At 49.5% G+C, this 20,845-nt stretch overlaps 2 protein-coding genes across 9 annotated transcripts in view; both read right to left on the reverse strand.

Moving 5' to 3' along the window:
- On the reverse strand, window positions 1–9,670 carry LOC102480036 (paired immunoglobulin-like type 2 receptor beta; the record flags this gene model as incomplete). Its single annotated transcript, XM_027774647.1, has 7 exons — window positions 1–124; window positions 327–376; window positions 1,650–1,680; window positions 6,172–6,363; window positions 7,762–8,151; window positions 8,378–8,496; window positions 9,609–9,670. Coding segments are annotated over 7 exons (870 nt in total), but the record flags the coding sequence as incomplete, so codon positions are not given.
- Window positions 8,892–20,845, reverse strand: part of STAG3 (STAG3 cohesin complex component) — a 67,394-nt gene continuing 55,440 nt past the window's right edge. For 5 of the 8 annotated variants that reach the window (XM_014590594.2, XM_027774665.1, XM_014590595.2 and 2 more), the window contains exons 34-39: window positions 14,205–14,324; window positions 13,604–13,715; window positions 13,176–13,526; window positions 12,982–13,105; window positions 12,847–12,904; window positions 8,892–12,737 (exon numbers count right to left, since the gene is read on the reverse strand). In XM_014590594.2, coding sequence (XP_014446080.1) covers window positions 12,420–12,737; window positions 12,847–12,904; window positions 12,982–13,105; window positions 13,176–13,526; window positions 13,604–13,715; window positions 14,205–14,324 — 1,083 coding nt within the window. In that variant the 3' untranslated portion in view covers window positions 8,892–12,419. The remainder of the gene's footprint in view (window positions 12,738–12,846; window positions 12,905–12,981; window positions 13,106–13,175; window positions 13,527–13,603; window positions 13,716–14,204; window positions 14,325–20,845) is intronic. The other 3 variants (XM_027774668.1, XM_027774669.1, XM_027774670.1) reach the window with 3 other exon arrangements.

Raw genomic sequence — 20,845 nt, forward strand, 5'->3', positions numbered from 1 at the left:
CTGAACCTGAGGGCCTTGCCCATACACAGTCCCTCTGTTCCTCCATCTTGCCTTCTCCCAGCTTCTTTTTAATTCTGTCAGGCCCTTGTCTGGGCTGCTTATCTTGGGGTCACCATGTTGACTCCTATTAGGAAGAAAAAATCAAAGTGTGCTCAGGCCAGGCAAGGAAATTGGCAGGAGGCTCTCATGGCAAAATTATTTGCCAGGTCAGGGCCAGGGTCACATGGGGGTCATGGGGAGAGGAAAGACAGAGGGGACACCTCCATCGTAGCAGGAATTGGGACAGTAGGAAGGGCTACAGGTAGGGACTGGGGAGGAGGACTTGCCTTTATTCTCAAGATTCTCATATTTCTTCTCAGTGTTCTGGAAGGGGTCCCTGTATGGGAGCAAGAGGAGGAGAAATATGTAAGAGGTTGGGCAGGAAAGAGTTAAGACAAGTGTGGGGGTTGGCTCTCTCTGAGGAGGACTCTACAACCTCTGCTGACAAACTCCTGGTGGAAGGGTTGGCTTTGGCTCTCCAGAAAGAGCTGCCTGGAAGCAGAACTAGAAGCAGTTTCAGCTGTGGCCCAGCAGAGGGCCCCCTAAGCTAACCAAAGGTGTTCTAGAGAAGCTGCTTGTCTTGGAAAGGGACAGAGAGAAGAGATGGGAAGGTGGCCCCTGTTCGTGCTCTCTGCTGGCACTGCCCTGGCTAAAGCAGGGAGTGTGGGAAGAAACGAAGAAGTGGATTTTAGGTTTTCTGGACAGGTGCTAAGGCTTGGTCCTTGGAGGAGAAAGGGCGAGGAGGGGTGGGAGGAAGGGCAGCTGATGAAAGATGGGGCAGGGAGAGAGAGGAGGGAGGCAGGCCTGAGCAAGAGACTATGGAAATGACAAGATATGTCAGGAGAGGAGGGAGGGTGAAGAGGAAGAGCCTTGGGAAAGCGAGAGGGAAACGAAGAAGTGGATTTTAGGTTTTCTGGACAGGTGCTAAGGCTTGGTCCTTGGAGGAGAAAGGGCGAGGAGGGGTGGGAGGAAGGGCAGCTGATGAAAGATGGGGCAGGGAGAGAGAGGAGGGAGGCAGGCCTGAGCAAAATTATGGAAATGGCAAAAAATGTCAGGAGAGGAGGGAGGGTGAAGAGGAAGAGCCTTGGGAGAGCGAGAGGCAGGGCCAGTGGAGAAGAGGGAGGCAGAGGCTGAGAAGTCCCTCTGAGAGACTGGTGCTGGGGCAGCTGGAGGCAGAGGCAGCCTTTGGCCCCTGGTGCATCACCAGGAAACTAGGACAGATTGGACAGAGAGCAAGAAAGAAGAGAAAATATGATGAGCTGGACGTGTCTGGGAAGGAGCTGTTCAAGGCAGAGAGAAACCAGGATGAACAAAAGGAAAAGGTTGGATGCTGGGATGAAAGGAGGAAGGTGAAGGTACAGGGAAAGATGCAGGGGAGACACTGGGGAAGAGTCTCTGAAGGGCTGCTCTGAAGCCCTGTTCTCCTTTTAGGCGATGGCGCCGAGGAGCTCAAGACGGGTCTCTTTAGAGGTCAGAGAAGAGGATGCACAGATCTTAAGTCGGGATGGAGAGCAGCTGTGAAAGACACCTGCTTCCTTGTGACACTTTGTGTTTCCAACCATGCCCCCCAGGTCCCCACTCCAGTTCCCCTTTGGAGGAAGAGCACTCACCCGGCTGAGGTTTTGGCTTTAGGCTGCAGACCTGTGGGGGGACAGCTGCGTGTCAGTGTGACATCCATGTCTCCTTCCCTCCTTCACTGCTGTGTCCTGCCCTGAGCCCATCCTTAGAGGGACCAGAGCAGCAGGGCAGCTCTGCCCAAAGCAGTCAGCGAAGTCCTGGGACTCAGCCAGGCACTCAGTGGGCGCTGCAGGCTGGCCGGCACCTGTCCTCCCTAATGTCCTCAACAACATGTCCTAAGACAAGCTCTTCTTGGTCCCACAGTCCATCATCACTATCTCCCCTCCCTTGGCTTCCCTTCCCCTTTCCTGAACTCCCGACTCACTCCAACCTTGGTCCTCCCTGTACTGAAGTCCCGATTGCCACCTCTCTCCTTCTCCTCCTCTTCAATGCACACACCAGTCTCTTCTTGGTCTACAAAATCAGCTTCTTCTGTTGTTTTGAATGGTGGCAATCTTTTCTACACCTTTAGAGCCTCAAGATAGAGCAAGTGTTGTAGGGGTTGAGACATCTCTTGCCACCACTGGACCATTTTCCTTCCCCTCTCCACTGGTCCTTTGATACTGTAGCCACCATTCCATCTACCCTCTGTCCTGTCCCCTGTACATCCACCTCGAAGTCTCTCTGCAGCATTTCCCAAGGATCTGGCCCCTGGTTCACAGTATCCTCTAGCATCCACCGTCCTTCTTTGTCATTGATCATCCAAAGGACAATTGCCTGCACTCTACTCCCTTCTGCAATTCCAATGACCTCTCTTCTCCATTCTGCCATACCGTAGACTATCTTCTTCTTGTTTTAGATTTTAGTCATAGGGCATGCATGCTCATCAGAGACAGACAGAGACATTAGGAAAGCAAGAAATCACCCTTTACGGGGAATGGGCATGAACTCAAATTGCAGAGTTGGCTATGTGGAATCTGGTACTTTAACCACCATGTATGTCACCTGCAGACCTTTCTGTTTTGTTGTTTTTAGGTTTTTGTGTTTGTTCTTTTCTTTTTCTTTCTTTCTTTTTTTTTTATAGGGTATATGCTCATCAGAAACAGAGAGGGAAAATGAGAAATCACCCACCGGGAGGATTGGCCATTCTCTTCCATTCTCCTCTTGAGATTTGGGGCATTCACACACATCACCGGGGGTGATACTCAAGCCATTGGGTCCAGGACTCGAACCACTGTCAATGATGTGGGAATCCAATGTCTTAATCTCATGCCACCCACTGGCCTCAATACCCGCCCCCCTTTTTTTAATCACTGAGAGTGGAGACACTGAAATATTAAATTCCAGCATCATTTTTGTGTTGTAACTCTTTTCTTTCCAACACTCTCAGTCTCTTTCTGACATGTGAATAGTTTTTTATTTATCTTAATTGTGTAATCATTTCTAAGAGTTCAGCTCAGTAGTATTAAGTATATTTACCCTGTTATAAAACAAATCTCTAAAACTTTTTCATTTTATGGGAACCAGCAGTTAGCGTAATGGCTATGTCGCTGGATTCCCACGTAGTCGACCGCGGTTTCTCTCGTCCCCGTCATTGGCTAGCCAGCTCAGCGCCTCTGGTTGGTGGATGGATAATTTTTGAGATCCTCTATCTCCAGTCTGGTGTAATGGACCTGGATAGGTCGAGAAAGGAGGGATGTTATCTGTTGGCTGATGAACGACTTCAATTTGTTAAAGATGACTGGGCCTAGCGAACAGACAACCAACAGGCGGCTCCCCACAATGGACAACTGGGTTGGTACTTCCTCTTGGCTCCTGTGAATATGGCTGGCGTGCATACAGGTGTACAAGGATATCTTCAAGACCCTGCTTTCAATTCTTTTGGATATATACCTAGGAGTGGTATTGCTGGATATTGCTCTCTGGATCATATGCTGGTTTTATTTTGAAATTTTTGAAGAAATACCATCCTTTTATCCACAATGGTTGTACTGTTTTACCTCTCTCTTTCTTTGTCCTCTTTTTTTTTTCTTCCTTTTTGTGGAGAGGTTTTTGCTATAGGAAGCATGAGCTCACCAGAAAGACAGAGACAGAGAGACAGAAAGCAAGAAATCACCCCCCAGGGGGGATGGCCACGCCACAATCCCTTCTCCTCCATTCTCCTCTCGGGATCTTGGGCATGCACGCACATGCGCCCAGCGTGAGTTTAAGCCGCCGGGTCCAGGACTCATACCGCGGTCAACTATATGAGAGTCCAGCAACATAGCCATTACACTAACTGCTGGTCCCTCTGTCCTCTTTTTTGGCATAGAATACATGCGCTCACTGGAGACAGACAGAGACAGATAGAGAAACTGAGAAATAACCCACTTGGGAAGATGGCCATGTTGCAATCCTTTTTCCTCCATTTTCCTTTCAGGACTTTGGGCACGCATGCACATATGCCTGGAGTGATTTTCCAAGCTACAGAGTTTAAGACTCAAGCCACGGTTGTCCATATGGGAGTCAATGCCTTAACCATTATGCTACCTGGTGGTCCCTTACATTTCTATCAACAGTGTACAAAGTTTTTCATTTCTCTAGATCCTTGCAAGCAGTCCCACTCACTGCTTATTCTGCAAGATTTTTTTTGAGAGGTTTTTGCTATATGCGCATGCACTCACCAGAAAGACAGAGAGAGACAGAGAGACAGAAAGTGAGAAATTACCCCCTGGGGGAGATGGCCACACCACAATCCCTTCTCCTCCAGTCTCCTCTTGGGATCTTGGGCACGCACACACATGCACCCGACTTGAGTTCACGCCACCAGGTCCAGGACTCAAACTGTGGTGGACTACATGGGAGTCCAGCAACATAGCAATTATGCCAACTGCTGCTCCTGAAGTTTTTCTTTCTTTCTTTCTTTCTTTTTAACAGAGACATTTGCCCAACAGTTTCAAGGTACAATATTAACCAAATTCTAAACTGACTGATAGCAACTGCACAGAAATCTGCCCCTTCTCAAGGGGACAGTCTCCTTCCTGGGGTTCTCTTTGGTCATGGTGCAGATCCTGAGTGCATTCCCAGTGTACACAGCCCTCTCGGCCGTAGAAATGAAGACATCCTTCACTAGCGGCATGTTCTGTTCACCCAGTGGGATGTGCTCCACATTCTGCGTGTTCTTAAAACCAATCTAGTGGGACAGGCAACTTGGATGAGGTGTCTTGTGACAGCCAGTACAAAGAGAGGTTTGAGTCCCCTCAATACCCTCATATACGTTGGAATATATAATGAATACATCACACAAAATTAACATGAAACTGCTGAATTTGTTCATTAGTTCTAAAAGTTATTTTTTGTGGAATGATTGGGGTCTTTGACATATAAGATCATGTCACCCACAAACAGATTATTTTACTTTTTCCTTTGCAATTTAGATGCTTTTTTTCCTCTCTTTTTCTTTCTTTCTTTCTTTCTTTCTTTTTTTTTTTTTTTTTTGACTTAATTGGTCTGGATAGTTTTTCTAATACTACGTTGACTAATAGTAGTAAGAATTGACAACTTGGGACCAGTAGTTAGTGTAATGGCTATGTCGCTGGACTCCCATGTAGTCGACCACGGTTTGAGTCCTGGACCCGGTGGCTTAAACTCTCGCCGGCACAAGTGTGTGAGTGCCCAGGATCCTAAGAGGAGAATGGAGGAGAAGGGATTGGGCGTGGCCATCCCCTTTCTCATTTTCTGTCTCTCTGCCTCTGTCTTTCTGGCGAGTGCACGCGCCCTATAGCCTAAAGCCAAAACCCTTCAAAAAAAAAAAAAAAAAAAAAGATTGACATCTTTAACTTGTTCCTGATCTTAGAGGCAAAGCTTTCAGTCTCACCACTGAGTGAGGTTAGCTGTGAGCTTTTCATAATGGCCTTTATTATACTGAGTAGATCCCCTGCATTCTTGATTGGTTGAGTGACTTTTAATTACAAAAGGATGTTGAATCTTGCCCAGCTTTTTCTGTATCAGGTGAGTTGATCATGTGTTTTTTTTTTTTTCTGTTAACATGGTACATTACATTAATTGATTTTCATATGTCGGACCATCCTTGCATTCTAAGAATGAACTCTACTTTTTTGTGGTTTGAAATCTTTAAATGTGTGGTTGAATTTGGCAGGTATTTTGGCAGAGGATTTTTGCATCAATAGTCACTGGTTGTATTTATCTGTAGTTTTCTTTCTTGCTTTTCAAAATCTTTTTTCTTTTTTTTATTGCAGTGTCTGTCTTATCCTTATGTCCTTGGCATAAAGGTAAGGTTGACCTCATAAAATGACCTTCAAAGTGTTCCAGCTATCGTTTGTCATTGTCCCATATGCCTATCCTTTGACCTCACTCAACTCTTGTCCCAACAATGCCCTTTCTTTTGGGTTATCTGTGCTCCCTGATGACTTGCTGCTCTCCATGTTCTTTCCTTAGCTCCTTCACCCCCCATGACGTCCTGTCTCTCTGTCACACTTAACTGGCAGATCGCCCTTCCTGGGCGTGTCCTATGGCAGGGAATGCTATTTGCTTACTTCAGTTGGGAAGCTTGGGGAGAGCTCCTGGATCACTCACCTTTCCCTCTCTTCCACCTCAGAAAGAGCATCAGTCCCAAAAAGGCGACTTTGAGCACCAGGCAGGCCATTTGCAGCCAGATGGCAGTCCCCAGACTCAGGGGCCCACATCCTGAGTTCCTTTTGCCTTCTATGGTGGCTGTAATGGCAGTGGAGGCTATGCTGGAGGGACTCCTGGTAGTGGTCTTGACAGCTGGGGAGAGATGAGAAATAAGATTTTTTACCAAAGGAATGTGGGTGTCCCCTGGCTGCCAGTACTGCTTCTTGTTCCTTAGTTTGGGGCAATAATAGGAGTAGGGGACAGGTCTCAGAAGCTCACATGGGGAGGAGAGTAAAAAGGTAAAAGGTTAAAGGCTTCAAGTCCAGACAAGTTAGAGCCGGCAGGTGGCACGACGTTTGCAGTGCTGAACTCTCACATGGCTGACTGCACTTTAAGCTCGGTACCTGGCGGCTTGCTTTCTCACCTTTCCCTCTCTCTCTCTGTCTCTGTCTCATTCAAGTTAAAAAATAAATAAATTAAATAATTTTTTCTTTCTTTTTTGTTTTTTGGAGAGGTTTTTGCTATAGGGTGTTTGTGCTCGCCAGAAAGAGAGAGAGAGAGAGAAGCTAGAAATCACCCCGCAGGGTAGATGGCCATGCCACAATCCCTTCTCCTTCATTTTCCTCTTGGGATCTTGGGCATGCATGCACATGTGCCGGCGAGAGTTTAAGCTAACGGATCTGGGACTCAAACCACGATCGACTACATGGGAGTCCAGCAACATAGCCATTACTCTAACTGCTGGTCCGTAAATTAAATAACTCTTTAAAAATTTCCAGGCCAGTCAGTTAAATTTGAGGACACCTATGACCTTTCAAAGCCTTAGCTGAAATAGGCCTGGCAGCTGTCAGGCAGCAGGTCTCACTAGGCGTGACAGTGGGAACGAGAGCAGGGGCTAGATTTGGAGCGAACAGTGACAGGCATGGTTAGGGAAGGCAGTTCAGGTTTAGGGAAGATTAAAGAGAGAAAGAAAAAATAAGGTAAAAGGTTAAAGGCTTCAAGTTCAGAAAAGTTAGCGCCGGCAGGTGGCACGACGTTTAAGGTGCTGAAGTCTGACATGGCTGACTGCAATTTAAGTCCCGTACCTGGCGGCTTGCTTTCTCACCTTTCCTCCTTTCCCTCTCTGTCTCTATCCATTCAAGTTAAAAATAAATAAATATAATTAAATTAACATAATTATTTTTTAAAATTTCCAGGCCAGTCAGTTAAATGTGAGGACACCTTTGACCTTTCAAAGCCTCGGCTGAAATATGCCTGGCAGCTGTCAGGCAGCAGGTCTCACTAGGCGTGACAGTGGGAACTAGAGCAGGGGCTAGATTTGGAGCGGATAGTGAGAGGCATGGTTAGGGAAGGCAGCTCAGGTTTAGGGAAGATTAAGGAGAGAAAGAAAAAAGTTGGGAAAGGTCAAGATAGGAACCTAGGGACAGGGAGAGAAGTTAGAGAGGAAGGTCATAAGGAGTGGGGCCTGAGGGGATGTCTGGGGCCCAGGACACCAGCAGTCAACAGAAACCGCACATGGAGTGAACCGTGGCTGCGAGGAGCTGGACTCACCGGACATGACAGTGAGCCTGGTCCCCTGGATGGATTGCCACTCTTTCCTCTCTTTCTTGCCATTGTTCAGTGTGTTCAGACTGACCCGGCAGAAGTACACGTTCCTGTCCTTCATTCGCAGGTTGGAGATCCTGAGGGAGCCGTTGTTCTGACCCTCCGTCCAGTTCAGGGTCAGCCGGTTCCTGTAATCCTCATGGGTGAAAGGCGGGGTGGTGCTGAAGAAGATTTCTCCATGGAAGTTGTGCCGCCTCCAGTGTATACTCACTTCGGGATCTCTGGGTAACTCCCAGGGGTGATAGAAGGAGAAGGGGATATCGATGGAGCCGCCCACGGGGTGTTCTGGTTGGTCCACTCCCTGCTCATACGGTGGTCTGGATCCTGCGGAGCTTCCTAGAGGAGGGAGGAGGAGGGAGGGGGAGAGGGGGTGAGACTGAAGCCACCACAGGAGACAAGAAGGTTAACCCCAGTCCTCCTGGCACCTTTGCCTAGGGTAGTGTGACATATGGCAGGGCTAACCCTCCGGTCTGGTGTTCCCCTCCTCTGCAGGCACTCACACATTGCCCCTCCCAGGTGGCCCTTCCCCGGGTTTGGGCAGAGTCCCCACCAGGCCACTCACCAGCTTGCAGAACAGAAACACGGGTGGCGGCTGCAGCAGCAGCAGGGGCCAGCCCATACTCCCCAGGGGCTGAGAAGACACCTGGAACTGGTAAAGCTGAGGAGACCCTGTGGTGACTTCTGGTGATTACAGGAGTTGGGGGAAGTCAAGGGTAAAGCACATCTGAAGGGTGAGCACCAGGCCTTCAGAGGACTGAGGGAGGGTGGGAGCGTCCCAGGCCCGCCTGCCACCACATCCCCACCCTCTGTGACCATCACTTCCTTCATCAATCTGGCTTCTTCTTTTCCAGCATTGTAGGAGGGCCTAGCTGTGGTCAGTGCCCAAATGGCCCTGCCAGAGGCTCCAGCCCCCATCTCACACTGAGAAGTGAGGTCCTCACTTGGCTAGGGCCTCCTTTCTCCTCCAACTCCCTGCCTTGCTGCCTTTTTGACCTCTCACTCTCTTGTCTCTCTCTCTCTGCCTGTCTCTTTGCTTTCACCCTCCCCATATCCTAGTTCTCTTTTTTTTCCTCCTCTTTCTGGTTTTCTGGGTGACATCCCATCTTTTTACTCCAGGGGAAGGGGCTGCCTGGGACCAGAGGAAAAGCAGATATTAGTTGTTGCCCAGTGATGCTCCAGAGTGGATTATCAGAGATGACAAGGAGGGACACGTTGAAGATTTCATGGTTTCAGCCCCAGATCTAGGACTTGAACCCCCTCCCCCCAGCTACTCTTGTTCCCTCCCTGCCTGGCAGGGCCTCCCCTGCTGTCCTCAGGCAGAACCAAGACCCCTCCACTCTTGGCCAGCTCCCTTGGTGCACGTCCTTCTTGGGTTCAGGGGGTGAAGGTGGGCTGACAGTCCTCCCTATGCAGAGAGCAGGACTTTTATAGACCCACCTCAACCCTTAACACGAGACTGGACCTGCAGGGTCCTGTCTCTCCTTACCACCTTGCAGAGGAGGAGACCAGGGCTCAGAGAAGCTGGGCCCAGGTGACTCTCAGGTGTCAGGTCTGTCAGGTCCAGGATTGCAACTCCAGTCCTGTTGAGTCCATTAAGGTTGCTTCAGGCTGGCTGAGGGTGGAATCTCTGGGCCTCAACTTTCAGTTGCCAAAGCTCTGTAGCAGGTGGGTCCCCGGAGATTGTATCTTCATAAAATTCTTAGATGACTCCATGCACAGCTGAATCCCCTGTCTAACCTAGAAGTGTCCTTGGGCAGAGGTGGAAATAGAGGCTGAGAGCCACAAGTGGTCACCTGTCATGGAGGATACTGCCAGCCTGGGACAGGTGTGGGTGGGTGAAAGGCTGGAGGCGGGGAGCGTCAGTGACCTACGGGACTGGCTCCACTTGAGGCTCTCCCCACCAGGATGAGGCTGACATCTTGCTGAAGGGACTGTGGGGAAAGGAAAATGTAATTTTTCTAGAAGTGTCTTCAGCCTTCTTGAGGTAGAAGCAGGCAGAAGTGAACTTTCCTTCTTTTCTCAGCTGTGCCCACACACCACAAATGTCTGAGGGTCCATAGCTGACCATCTGCCCGAGATCACCCACTGCTGGGCAGTCATGGCCCCTGGCCCCAGCTTCCACTGGGTATGTGGCTCTTCTTGGCTGGTCCCTGCCAGGAGCCTGAGGGCCTGGCAGGAAGGTGGCTGCCTAGTCCTGAAAAAGGGCCTGAGGGGGCAGGGCAGTCCAGGCCTGTGGCAGCTGAGGGGCCAGAGCAGGAGAGGCAGGGAGTGCTGGGTCAGCCATCAGTCACAGAGTGAAGGAGCAGGGTTGCTGAGTTTGGCTAAGGGGAGGGAGGGCAGGTATGCTGGACTGAGTTGTAGCTGATAGTGGCTAGGAGTGGGCTGTGGGGAGAGGTGGTGGCAAGGGATGGAGAGGAAGACTATAGAGGGTTGAGGACTGGGTAAAATCTCTAGAGTTGGGATGGATGTGAGCAGGAGGGTGGTGGGGGCTGGGCTGAGGAAGGAGGGCTCTGGGTTGCTTGGGTAGATGGCTGAGGTGGGCAGGGTCCCAAGATTGACTACTGGCCTGTCCTGGGTAGGCTGGTGTGTGGTGTGAGAAGGCAGCTCACGATGGCCTGAGTGTGGTCTGGGGTGGGTGTGAGTTTGGGTCCCGAGGTCTGACGTAGCCACTGGGCTGGCTGCTGTGGGAAGGGGAATGTGGGCCTGTACAGCTGCAGTGGCAGATGCAGGCAGGCTGCAGCTCTGTCCCCATCCCTGCCCAGAGAGTCTCGGAGGCCACTCCCCTGCCTGCAACCAGCTATTTTCTGCCTAGGGTGCCTGCTGGCTCTCACACTCGCCTCTCTGCGACAGTCCAGTCCCTCAGCAGCCATGTCAGATCTACCACTTGGTGATGTGCTGTCACCACAGAGCACCACCTCGTGGTCCCTAGGAGACCTCCTGAAGCCCTGTCAGCATGCTTGGGCTTCTGTCCACCCAGAGTCAACATGTTCTGGCCCACCTGCCCCTTCTGGGGCTCCTGCTTAGGTGTCCCCTGAGACCCTGCAAGCCCCCTTGTCCCAAAGTCCATCTATTCTGGACAGGGCCCCAAGGATGTTGAGCCCTGATTCCCTCCCTCCCTGATGTCTTCTCCCCTCCTCTGAGGTCTGCAGCATCTGTCCTCTCTCCCTTGAGCTCCTATCCCTGGAGAGACCACTGAGCTGACTGGGCCAGTGCTGAGGGCTTCTTGGAAGAGAGTGATGATGACTGGCAGAGGAAGGCGGCCCTGCCATCCCTTAACCACCTTTCTTCACTGCAGTACAGACCCGATGGTTGGGCTGGGGGCTGGGCCTGGGGCCTGGGAAGGCTGCATCAGAGCATGCCTAGGGTAGGAAGCTGGGTTGCTAGAAAATTCTGTGGACACAGCCTCTGGGCAGGCCCTCCCTGAGGTGGGCAGATGTGGGTTCCTGGCTTGGTAACTGGCACTGCCTGGCACATCCCTGTCATAGGTCCAAGGAAGGGGCTGAGTGGCAGAAGCCCTTCCCTCCCCACTGACAGTCACCTAAGCCAGAGGCTCAGCCCCAGCCTGGCTCCAGAACCACCTGAGACCCTGCCATGTTCCTGAGAAGCCTCGCAGCTTACAGAGCTCTCTTACTCACACTGTCTCACGTAGCTAAGGCATGATAAAGCCCAAGCCACAGGACCTGCTTATAGGAGGAGGATTGGCTCATGGATGGGACATGTAAGGCAGGGAAGTGTGTGTTCAGTCTCCGTGTCTGCGAGCCTCTGCCTGAGTGCTCACAGGGACTAGTGCTCGGTGTCCTCCTAACAGAGAAGCTAGAGGAAGCGACAGGGGACAGAGTTGAAGTGGGTTCCCTCAGGCCCCCTCCTGCCCTACCCTGAATGAGAGCACTGTGGAAGGAGGCATCAGGGCCCAGGCCATCTCAAGGGGCCTGTCACAGGGACACCCAGTTAGACCACAGAGACTTCTCTTGGGTTGAAGCCCTGAGGACTTGGTGGCATTTGAGTATGGACCATCCACCTGGGGACCACTGAATCCCCATATTCCCAGCCCCTGGTGTCCCCCAGCAAGTTCTGCATGGTCAGAGAGCCACCCTGCCTGACACTGCTACTTTAGCCTCAAAGACCCAGGAACCCCAACTCCTGTACTTGGGGAGGGCAGGGAGAGATCACTGAGAGGGGGACACTGACTTCTCCCCAGGCCTACTCCAACCCCTATGCCAAGACCCGATCCCACTCGGGTTCTAACCTGGCTCCTGCCTTCCAGGGGTTGAATTGCCCTATCTTCAACACCACAATGAAGAAAAGGCCCAGCCAAGGCTCAAGTCAGAGGAAACACTGTGTTGACTTAGTTACTGACATCACCTGGGAGGGCTGGGGAGAGCTGAAAACAGGAAACCACCTGGAACAGGGTTCTGTCACCTCACATACTCACACTGTGCCCACACGTCCCCATGCGTGCACACGTGCTGCCCACATCCGCGGCAAGTGGACACACTTATCAGAGTCCAACAATAAAACGAGATGTGCCAAGAAGGTGGGCACTCAACAGAGGAGGGTCCCAGAGGCCTGGGAGTGGGGATAGCCAAGTGGTCCTGGAGTCTCTCTCATGAAACTCCCAGGTGCCCCTCCATGGCTCTGGGCCCCAGAATGTCTGAGAAAAGGGTAAGGTTGGGGCCAGTGTGTGGAGGCCTCTCTTCTGCCCGAGCATAGAGTCCATTCTCAACGAAGATAAAACTGCTGTGTGCAGAGGCAGGTAGAGTAGTCCAGGGGGTAGGTGCCTGGGTGTGGTGTGTGTGGGTGGGGACCGGCGACCACCAAGACAGCTGCTGCTGGGGGTGGGCCACGTCTAGGACTGCTGGGCAGGAGCTGATGCTGGTGGTGTAGGGGGTGTGCAGAGAGGACAAGGAGGCTGGGTCAGCTGCCTGCAGAAGGGAGGAAGGACGGGCAAGTGGCGCTCCACCACCTCGCAGCCTCAGCCCCAGCCCTAGCCCACTCTGCTCTCCGCTCCAAACACAATCCCCCAATCCTTACCTGAGCTTCCATATGTCCCTGGGGGCTGGTGAGGGGTGGCTGGAGCCTGGTGACGGACCTGGGAGAGTTAGGGGGGTCAGAGCACAGCACGTGGCCAGGCCAGTGAGGGTACTCAGACCAGGGCTTGGGGCTCACCAATGTCTCTGCCGGCGCAGGAGGTGTAGGAGGTAGATGCAGCCAAAGAGCAGGACCCCTGAGACCCCCAAAATCCCGGCCAGGTCTGCCGGCAAAATGGGGGCTGGAGTTGGGGCAGGAAACCCTAGGCAGAGAGAGGTATCAGATAGACCGCAGTGCCCAAGTCCCTCCCATTTCCTTCTCCCCAGCCCCACCTTGGTCTGAGCCAGGCAGGTGGCTCCTGCAGGCTTCCTGGGAGCCCTCAGGGAAGGAAGCAAACTTGCAGCAGAAGGTGGTATTGGAGCTGGGGCTTCTTGCCTTGGACCCTTCCAGGCTGAGAGAAATGCTGCTTCCGGTTTCCCAGCGGGCCCAGCGGGCAGGAGCCCACTGTTGGGTGCCAAATTCTGGGTGCAACACAGCCAGCCTGGTCCCTCCAGCACCGTCAGGCCCCCCCCAGCTCACAGTCACCAATGAGATAGAACCAGACCCTAGGAACCCACAGTGGATAGTGAAAGTTGGGAGCTCAGTGTCCTCCATCTGAACTTGCACCCACACTTCAGGCGTCCCTGTGGAACAAGGACAGGAAGGTTCTTGAGCTCTGTCTCCCTGTCACACTCACTCCACTCTTAGCCTTCCCACTCACCAGCAGTGATGCAGAGGGTCAGCAGCGCCCAGGGCAGGGCCAGGGGTCGAGGCCTGCCCATGGTACCCCTCCAGCCCAGGCTCCGGGGGCTGCACGGACGGCACCTGTGTTTCTGTTCTCATAGCAGGAAGTTTTTATGTCAGCAGGCGGGGGTGGCAGGGAGCAGCCAGCTCTCCTCCCCCCAGCCTGGCCCCACTTCCTTCTCTCACATCTGCCTCCCAGGTGGTGGACACAGGGCAACCGATTTCCTCCTTAAGGTGACAGTGACAGGGCTCACTCTGTCCCCAGGACTGTGCTTCTATGAGAAGGGCAGAGTAGCTCCCACTACAGCCTGTGGGAAATAGACCAGCCTGGCAGGCAGGCCAGGCCTTCAGGGAGGTGAGGACTATGGGAGGAAAATGCTGAAAACAAAGCTCCTTCCCTCCTGAGGAAAGGGCATTGGGTTCTTATCTGGAGCAAGGCTCCGCTCCCTGCCCCTTACCCAGCTGGTGTGGAGGGAGTTGGGAAGGGGGCTCTATAAGTAGGCAAGCCAGGAGCGCAGCTAGGAGGAAGGCAGGCTGGCCCCTGCCTGGAATGTGGACAGAGAGTTTGCAAAAAATACCTCATTGCCTCTATGCAAGTTCGATTTCCTCTCATCCCTCCAGATGGCTTCACCCTCATTCATCGGACGCAGACCTGCCAGAAGGCTGCACAGGCACTGAATGGGTGTGGCCCGCATGTTCTGAGGGTTGGGAGCACAGATCCAGGGCCTGAGCGGGAGCCTAGGGCTTGTTTTGAGGACTATTTTGCTTAAGGTGTGCTGAGAACTGAGATGGCCTTGTTCTGGTAACCTCTCTGAGGTCTGGCCTGCCCTGGTGTCAAAGACTTAGCGCATGTTTAATCTTGTGTTTACCATAAACTGACTGAGTTTTGTGGGCAAACTATCACCTTACCCACACTTCACAGCCCATAAACTGGCCTTCTGGCCTTCACCGGTGTCTACAGCAGCAGGGCCACCAGGCAACCATCTCACTGCTCCTGGCCGTCAGCAGCCTCTGAACTCTTTGACCTATTTTTCTCAAGCTCAACATACCAGTCTTCATCCCTGGCACAGGCCTGTTTTCACCACTGTCCACTACTGTCCCCATGTCAGGGTGTGAGACCTGTGTGAGCTGACCCACTCCAGGGCAGTCCAGCCCAGCGTGGGTACAGGACATCCAGGGCACATGGCTTGCCTGGCCTCAACCTCTCTAGTCTGGAAAGACCTTTGTCTCCCACCGTGAGATCCTACGGTGCAAGATGCAGCTCAAATCCCACCACTCCAGGAAGCTGTCCCAGAATGCGCACTTCCTTCTTGGACAGCCACCATGCTGTGGCAGGTCAGCACCCAGCCAGGCTCTCAGCAGGTCTTGGGTGGTAGCAGCCATGAGCCAGTTTCATGGGTGGACTCTAAGCCCTGGACGAAGAGTCTGTCTTTTCTTTTTCTTTTTTTTTTTCCTGAGAGGTTTTTGCTATAGGGTGCATGTGCTCACCAGAAAGACAGAGAGAGACAGAGAGACAGAAAACAAGAAATCACCACCCCCAGAGGGGATGGCCACCCCGCAATCCCTTCTCCATTCTCCTCTTGGGATCCTGGGCACACACGCACACGTGCCCAGCATGAGTTTAAGCCACCAGGTCAGGGACTTGAACCAGGGTTGGCTACATGGGAGTCTAGCGACATAGCCATTATGCTAACTGCTGGTCCCAGAAGAGTCTGTCTTTTCTTCAGCCCCTGCACAAGTCCACAGGGGAGGGCAGAACCAGCTGGCTGGTTTGAAAGCCATGATACAAATCCAACTGCTTACCAACATTTTTCATTTTCAGTCTGGTAAGCCATGTTGTCCTCTCAGTAAATTCTCATTGTGCAAGGCTTGAACAGTATCAAGGTGTACTTCAGACTTTCCATTCTCCTCTGTTTTCATTCTCATAAGGTTAAAGCTGGCAGTCTTTTATCATTTCTGGATTTTACATATTGGTTAGGAAGGCTAAGATTATTGAAAATCTGTAGAGTTTTGTTTTTTTACACTTTATGAAGAGTTTCTTAGTCCATGAAGAATTTTATTTTGGAAAAGGTATAAAATAGCTGTGTAACATGTTAGATAGAGGGTCAGATGCCCCTAAACCATTTGTTTCCCTACCGTTTCAAAATAAATTCTTACTAGTAGGTCTATATCTGGATTATCTTTTCTAATATACCTATAGATTTGCTTATTCCAGTTTCAGTAACATTACTCTTTATAAAAAATTCTTAGAATGATTTTATTTAATCTTATTTGTTATTTTTTTAATTTGAGAGAGAGAGAGAAAGCAAGTTGCTAGCTCCAAGACTCAAACCACTGTCAACCATGCAGGAGTCCAAATATATATATATATATTTAAGGTTTTTGCCATGGAGTGCTTATGTTTGCCAGAGAGAAACAGAGAGACATGAGAAAGTGAGAAATCACCCTCCCCTAGGAGGTTGGCCACGCTGCAATCCCTTCTTCTCCATTCTCTTCTTGGGATTTTGGGCATGGACGCACATGTGCCTGGAGGGACTCAAACTGTGATAGGCCATGTGGGAGTCCAGTGCCATAACCATTACACCACCTGCTGGTCCCCTAACTAGAATACTTTTATGTTTTGATACATAAGAACTCTTATCCATTCTCAGAACTTCTTGACTATTCCTGAACAGTCTCAATAATTTTGAATTCCAGTAACACAAAAGGTCATTAAGCTTAGCAACCTAAGTCCTGCATCATCAGACCTGCGTTGCTGTCCTCTTCCCACTTTTGCCCAGGGGTACAGGCAAGATGACCCGGGTCTGGAAATGGTCACCTCCTGCCCAGCTGTTTTTTGGTGGAATACCTACAGCCATAGCCCCAGTCCTGCTGCAGTGAAACAGCCCTTGTGGTCTGTCTGTAGAATGACGCCCACACATATTTGAAATGGTGTTAAAATTTCACAGCTCTGCAAATTTAAGACAAAGTAGCTTCTCAAAGAAGCAATATCCCAACAGGGATGATACTGTCCACCTCACAGCATAACTGAGAAGTTTCAGTCAGCCAACATAAGTGCCACAGTGTGCTCAGGACTGGCCTCAATGAAAGCTGATGACTAAACTCTTATATGAGACATTCCTTGAGTTTAGCCTATTTTTTCCAGGACACTGGACTTAATTATTTTTGCAGATTGTGTGGAAGATGTGACAACCTAAAACCTCATGATCTTTATTGCTCCTGCCTGGGCAGGGCGAGCAGCCACCAACATCCCACTTCAGGTGTGCTGCCCCAGCCCAAGCACTACTTTCACTGAAGAGTCTGGCCTCCTCCTGAGCAGCCCTTCTACCCATAGCACTAGCCTGGTGCATATGGAAAAGCAGGCAGCTGACTCTGATGTGACTCAATTCCGGAGGCCAAAACACAGCATCCTTAAGGACCTAGTCTCACTTCAGAGAAAAAAATGGCTATAAAAATCCATGAAATATTTTTGAGATAATAAGCAATTATGGTTTTTCCCAGTATTTCTTTTTCCCTTCCTTCTTTTCAAGCAGAGCTACCTTCAAGAGAGACAAGGGAGACACGTGATCTCAGGAGAAATGTGAGTGAAGCAGGAGTTGAGCAGTCTCAAAAGCCCCATCTCCTTAAAGAACCTTAGAGAAGTTGTGGTTCAGGTAAAATGTTTGGGAGAAGTCAAGGAAGAGAGGACAGATGATCCTGCAAGTCAGAAAGAGTCCTCATTTTGTGTGACAGTGCGCAGGGGAAGAAGTGATGAGCTGGCTCTGAGTTCACCAGAGGAATGTTGGGAGGTAATCACTGCCAAGTGGGGTGCTGGTGGTGAGTCTGGGCAGATGCCTGTGGCTTCATCTGGCACAGAGGCAGTGGATGGCTCCTGCTGTGTGGACAGAGGACCAGAGGCCTCTCCCTGCTGCACCGAGTGCTTCAGCACTTCACATGATCTTAGGAGAAAGGAAGCTGGAAGAATCAGGAGTTTTCCACTAGCCAGGCAGAACTTCAAACGATAAGAAGAAAAATAAAGTTGTTTTTACTTCTGCAAATTTGTAGAGTGAGATCCATGACTGATGCTTTTTTTACCTGTACATTTTTATACATGTATTTTTATATACATGTAAAAAAGGTAGCTTTTGTTTCTCTATGCTTATAATTACATTTTACCTTTAAGCAAAGTAATATAAACACGCTAAGTAACATCTGAGTCTGTATTATGTGCTGAATCTGTTCCGAGTGATTCATGCATGTGAGCTCCATACTTAACAGTCACTTTATGAGGGGAACAGTTTGCCCAGGGTCGAAAGACTAGTACACAGTGAAGCCAGGAACTCTTGACAAAAATTTTAGGTCTGGAACCCACAATATGGTGGACTAACCACTATGCTGAGTTGCCTTTCCCCATACATAAACAACTGAAATTGAACTCCGAGGTTGTATCAACAGACAGCAGTCCTCTGCTGTGGTAGTACAGAAGCTGAACCTGTGTCTCATCACTAGGCGAGGCTGCTACATGCTGCTATGGCCTCGGAGAGTGTAACAGCACAGCACATTGCTTTCTGGCTTCTACCTATACCTTCACTGGCTTTAATCTATTGAATCAAATTAAATATATTTTCCTGGGACCAGCAGTTGGTATAATGGCTATGTTGCTGGACTCCCATCTAGTCGACCATGGTTTGAGTCCCGAACCCGGTGGCTTAAACTCACGCAGGTGTGTGTGCATGCATGCTCAAGATTCTGAGAGAAGAATGGAGAAGGGACTGAGGTGTGACCATCCCCCCTGGGGGATGACTTCTTGCTGTCTCTATGTCTCTGTCTTTCTAGTGAGTACATGCGCCCTATATCAAAAGCCTTTCCAAAAAAAAAAAAGAATAAATAAAATTAAATAATATTTTTGGAGGTTTTTGCTATAGGGAGTGTGTGCTCGCCAGAAAGAGAGAGACAGACAGAAAGAGAGACATCACCCACCCCCACCCACCCCCGGGAGGATGACCATGCCACAATCCCTTCTCCTCCATTCTCTTCTTGGGATCTTGGGCATGCACACTCATGTGCCAGCGTGACTTTAAGTCACCAGGTCTGGGACTCAAACCGTGGTCGACTATGTGGGAGTCCAGCAACATGGCTATTATGCCAACTGCTGGTCCCAATATACTCTATGGAATACTACTCCACCATAAAAAAAAGACTGTGGCATTCTATAGAAAGTAGACAAATATCAGGGGGCCAGCAGGTGGTGTGGTGGTTAAAGGTGCTGGATTTCCACGTGGCTGATTGTGGTTGGAGTCCCAGACCCAGTGGCTTACTTTCTCGTTTTCCCTTTCTCTCTGTCTCTGTCTGGTCAAATTAAAAACTGATGATAACAAATGGAATTTAAAAATACATACTTATTTAAAATAAAAAACAAAGTAAACACACATGGAAGATTTACTGCTGAGTGAAGTAAGTCAGGCTATAAAAGAAAAACATTGTATGTCTCCACTTAACATATACCGATATTTATCGACTGTCTGCACTCTATGGCGGAAACTGAAAGATTAGAGGACATAGAAGCACTGAAAATGGTTATAGACAATGGAGACAGTGGAAGAAGTGAGAGAGTGTAAGGAAATAAATCAAGGTGGAAAATAGAGAGGCAAGACATTTATGGGACACATAAATGGGTATTATCTGTTGATGATAATATGTTTTGTATTCTCAGCTGGACTGGTATGCAGTGTATTCATGTGGGGTAAATTCAATTTACAAGCTGAGCTATGTATAGTGATTCAATGTATAAAATTAAAAAAAGAGGGACTAGCAGTTGGCATAATGGCTATGTCGCTGGACTCCCATGTAGTCAACTGTGGTTTGAGTCCTGGACCCGGTGGCTTAAACTCATGCTGGGCGCATGTGCATACATGCCCAAGATCCTGAGAGGAGAATGGAGGAAAAGGGATTGTGGTGTGGCCATCCCCTGATTTCTCACTTTCTGTCTCTCTGTCTCTGTCTTTCTGGTGAGCGCATGCACCCTATAACAAAAACCTCTCCCCCAAAAAGAAAGAAAAACCACATTGTGTGATACAAAGGTGTGCAATGATTAAATGTAAATAAACTATACATTTAAAAAAGACCTTTTTGAAAATTACTTAAAGTAATTTAATAATTATTCAGCATTACACTAACAAAGCACAGCAGCACCAGTCCTGTGAAAAAACATTGCTCAATTACTTACCAGGCCTGGGAGGCCTCAGCATTTCTTTACTGAGCTGACCTCTCATCTCAGGGTCTGACTTGGCATGGGTTTGACCAGTAGGAATTACAGTTGAGAAGCCCTGAGCCTTACATCAGCCAGCAGGGGGCTCTCTGGCACAAATTCTTCAGAGATGAGCTTGTCAAGGAGTGTGCTAAACTCATGTGGTACACAAAATATCCACTGATGGTGTAAGGGAGAAATGAAGAACATTTCTAACTTTTTCAAATATACATACATCAATGTTAAGTTTTGCTAAGTTTTATCACTGTTAAGTGATAGTGAAGATCTTATTGGGATCCACATGTCACAGTCACGTTAGGTAAGGTCAGTATCTTGAGGGAGCCAAGGCAAAGCCATGGCTCATCAGCAGACTGTGGTTTTACATAGTACAGGAAGTTACTGGTTTTGTGGTCCCAAACAATGTGTATCTCCTATAAAAGTGGTATTGCTTGCACTTGGAAATAATTTCTGACCTGTTTACAGTCTTCCAAATGAAGAATTTCAGTGGGTTTGGAACTCATCTATTAAAAAAGTAGTAAATGCAGGGGTCAATAGATGAGATAGTTGTTAAGGCAATGGACTCCCACATGGCCAACTGTAGTTTCAGTCCCAGATCTGGTGGCTTCAAATTCATACCAAATGTGTGTGCATGCTTGCCCAAAATCCCTAGAGGAGAACAGAAAAGAAGGGTGGCCATCCCCTTGGGAGTTGATTTCTCATTCTCTCTCTCCATCTCTCAGTCTCTCTGGCGAGCACATGTACTCTAGAGGAAAAAGAACTCTGGGAAAAAAAGTAGTAAATGTATAGAGGCACCTATTCCATTTAGATTTACATTTTTTTGGAGAGATACTCTTTTTTAAATATTTTATTTACCTTTATTTATTATTATTGTCATTATTATTTTCCAGCTTGATCAGAGAGAGACTGAGAGAGAGAGAGAGAGAGAAAGAGGAAGTGAGAAAGCAAGACATTAGGTCCGAGACTTGAACTGTG

This window comes from Tupaia chinensis, unplaced genomic scaffold (genome assembly GCF_000334495.1).
Source record: "Tupaia chinensis unplaced genomic scaffold, TupChi_1.0 Scaffold000465_1, whole genome shotgun sequence".
NCBI lineage: Eukaryota > Metazoa > Chordata > Mammalia > Scandentia > Tupaiidae > Tupaia > Tupaia belangeri.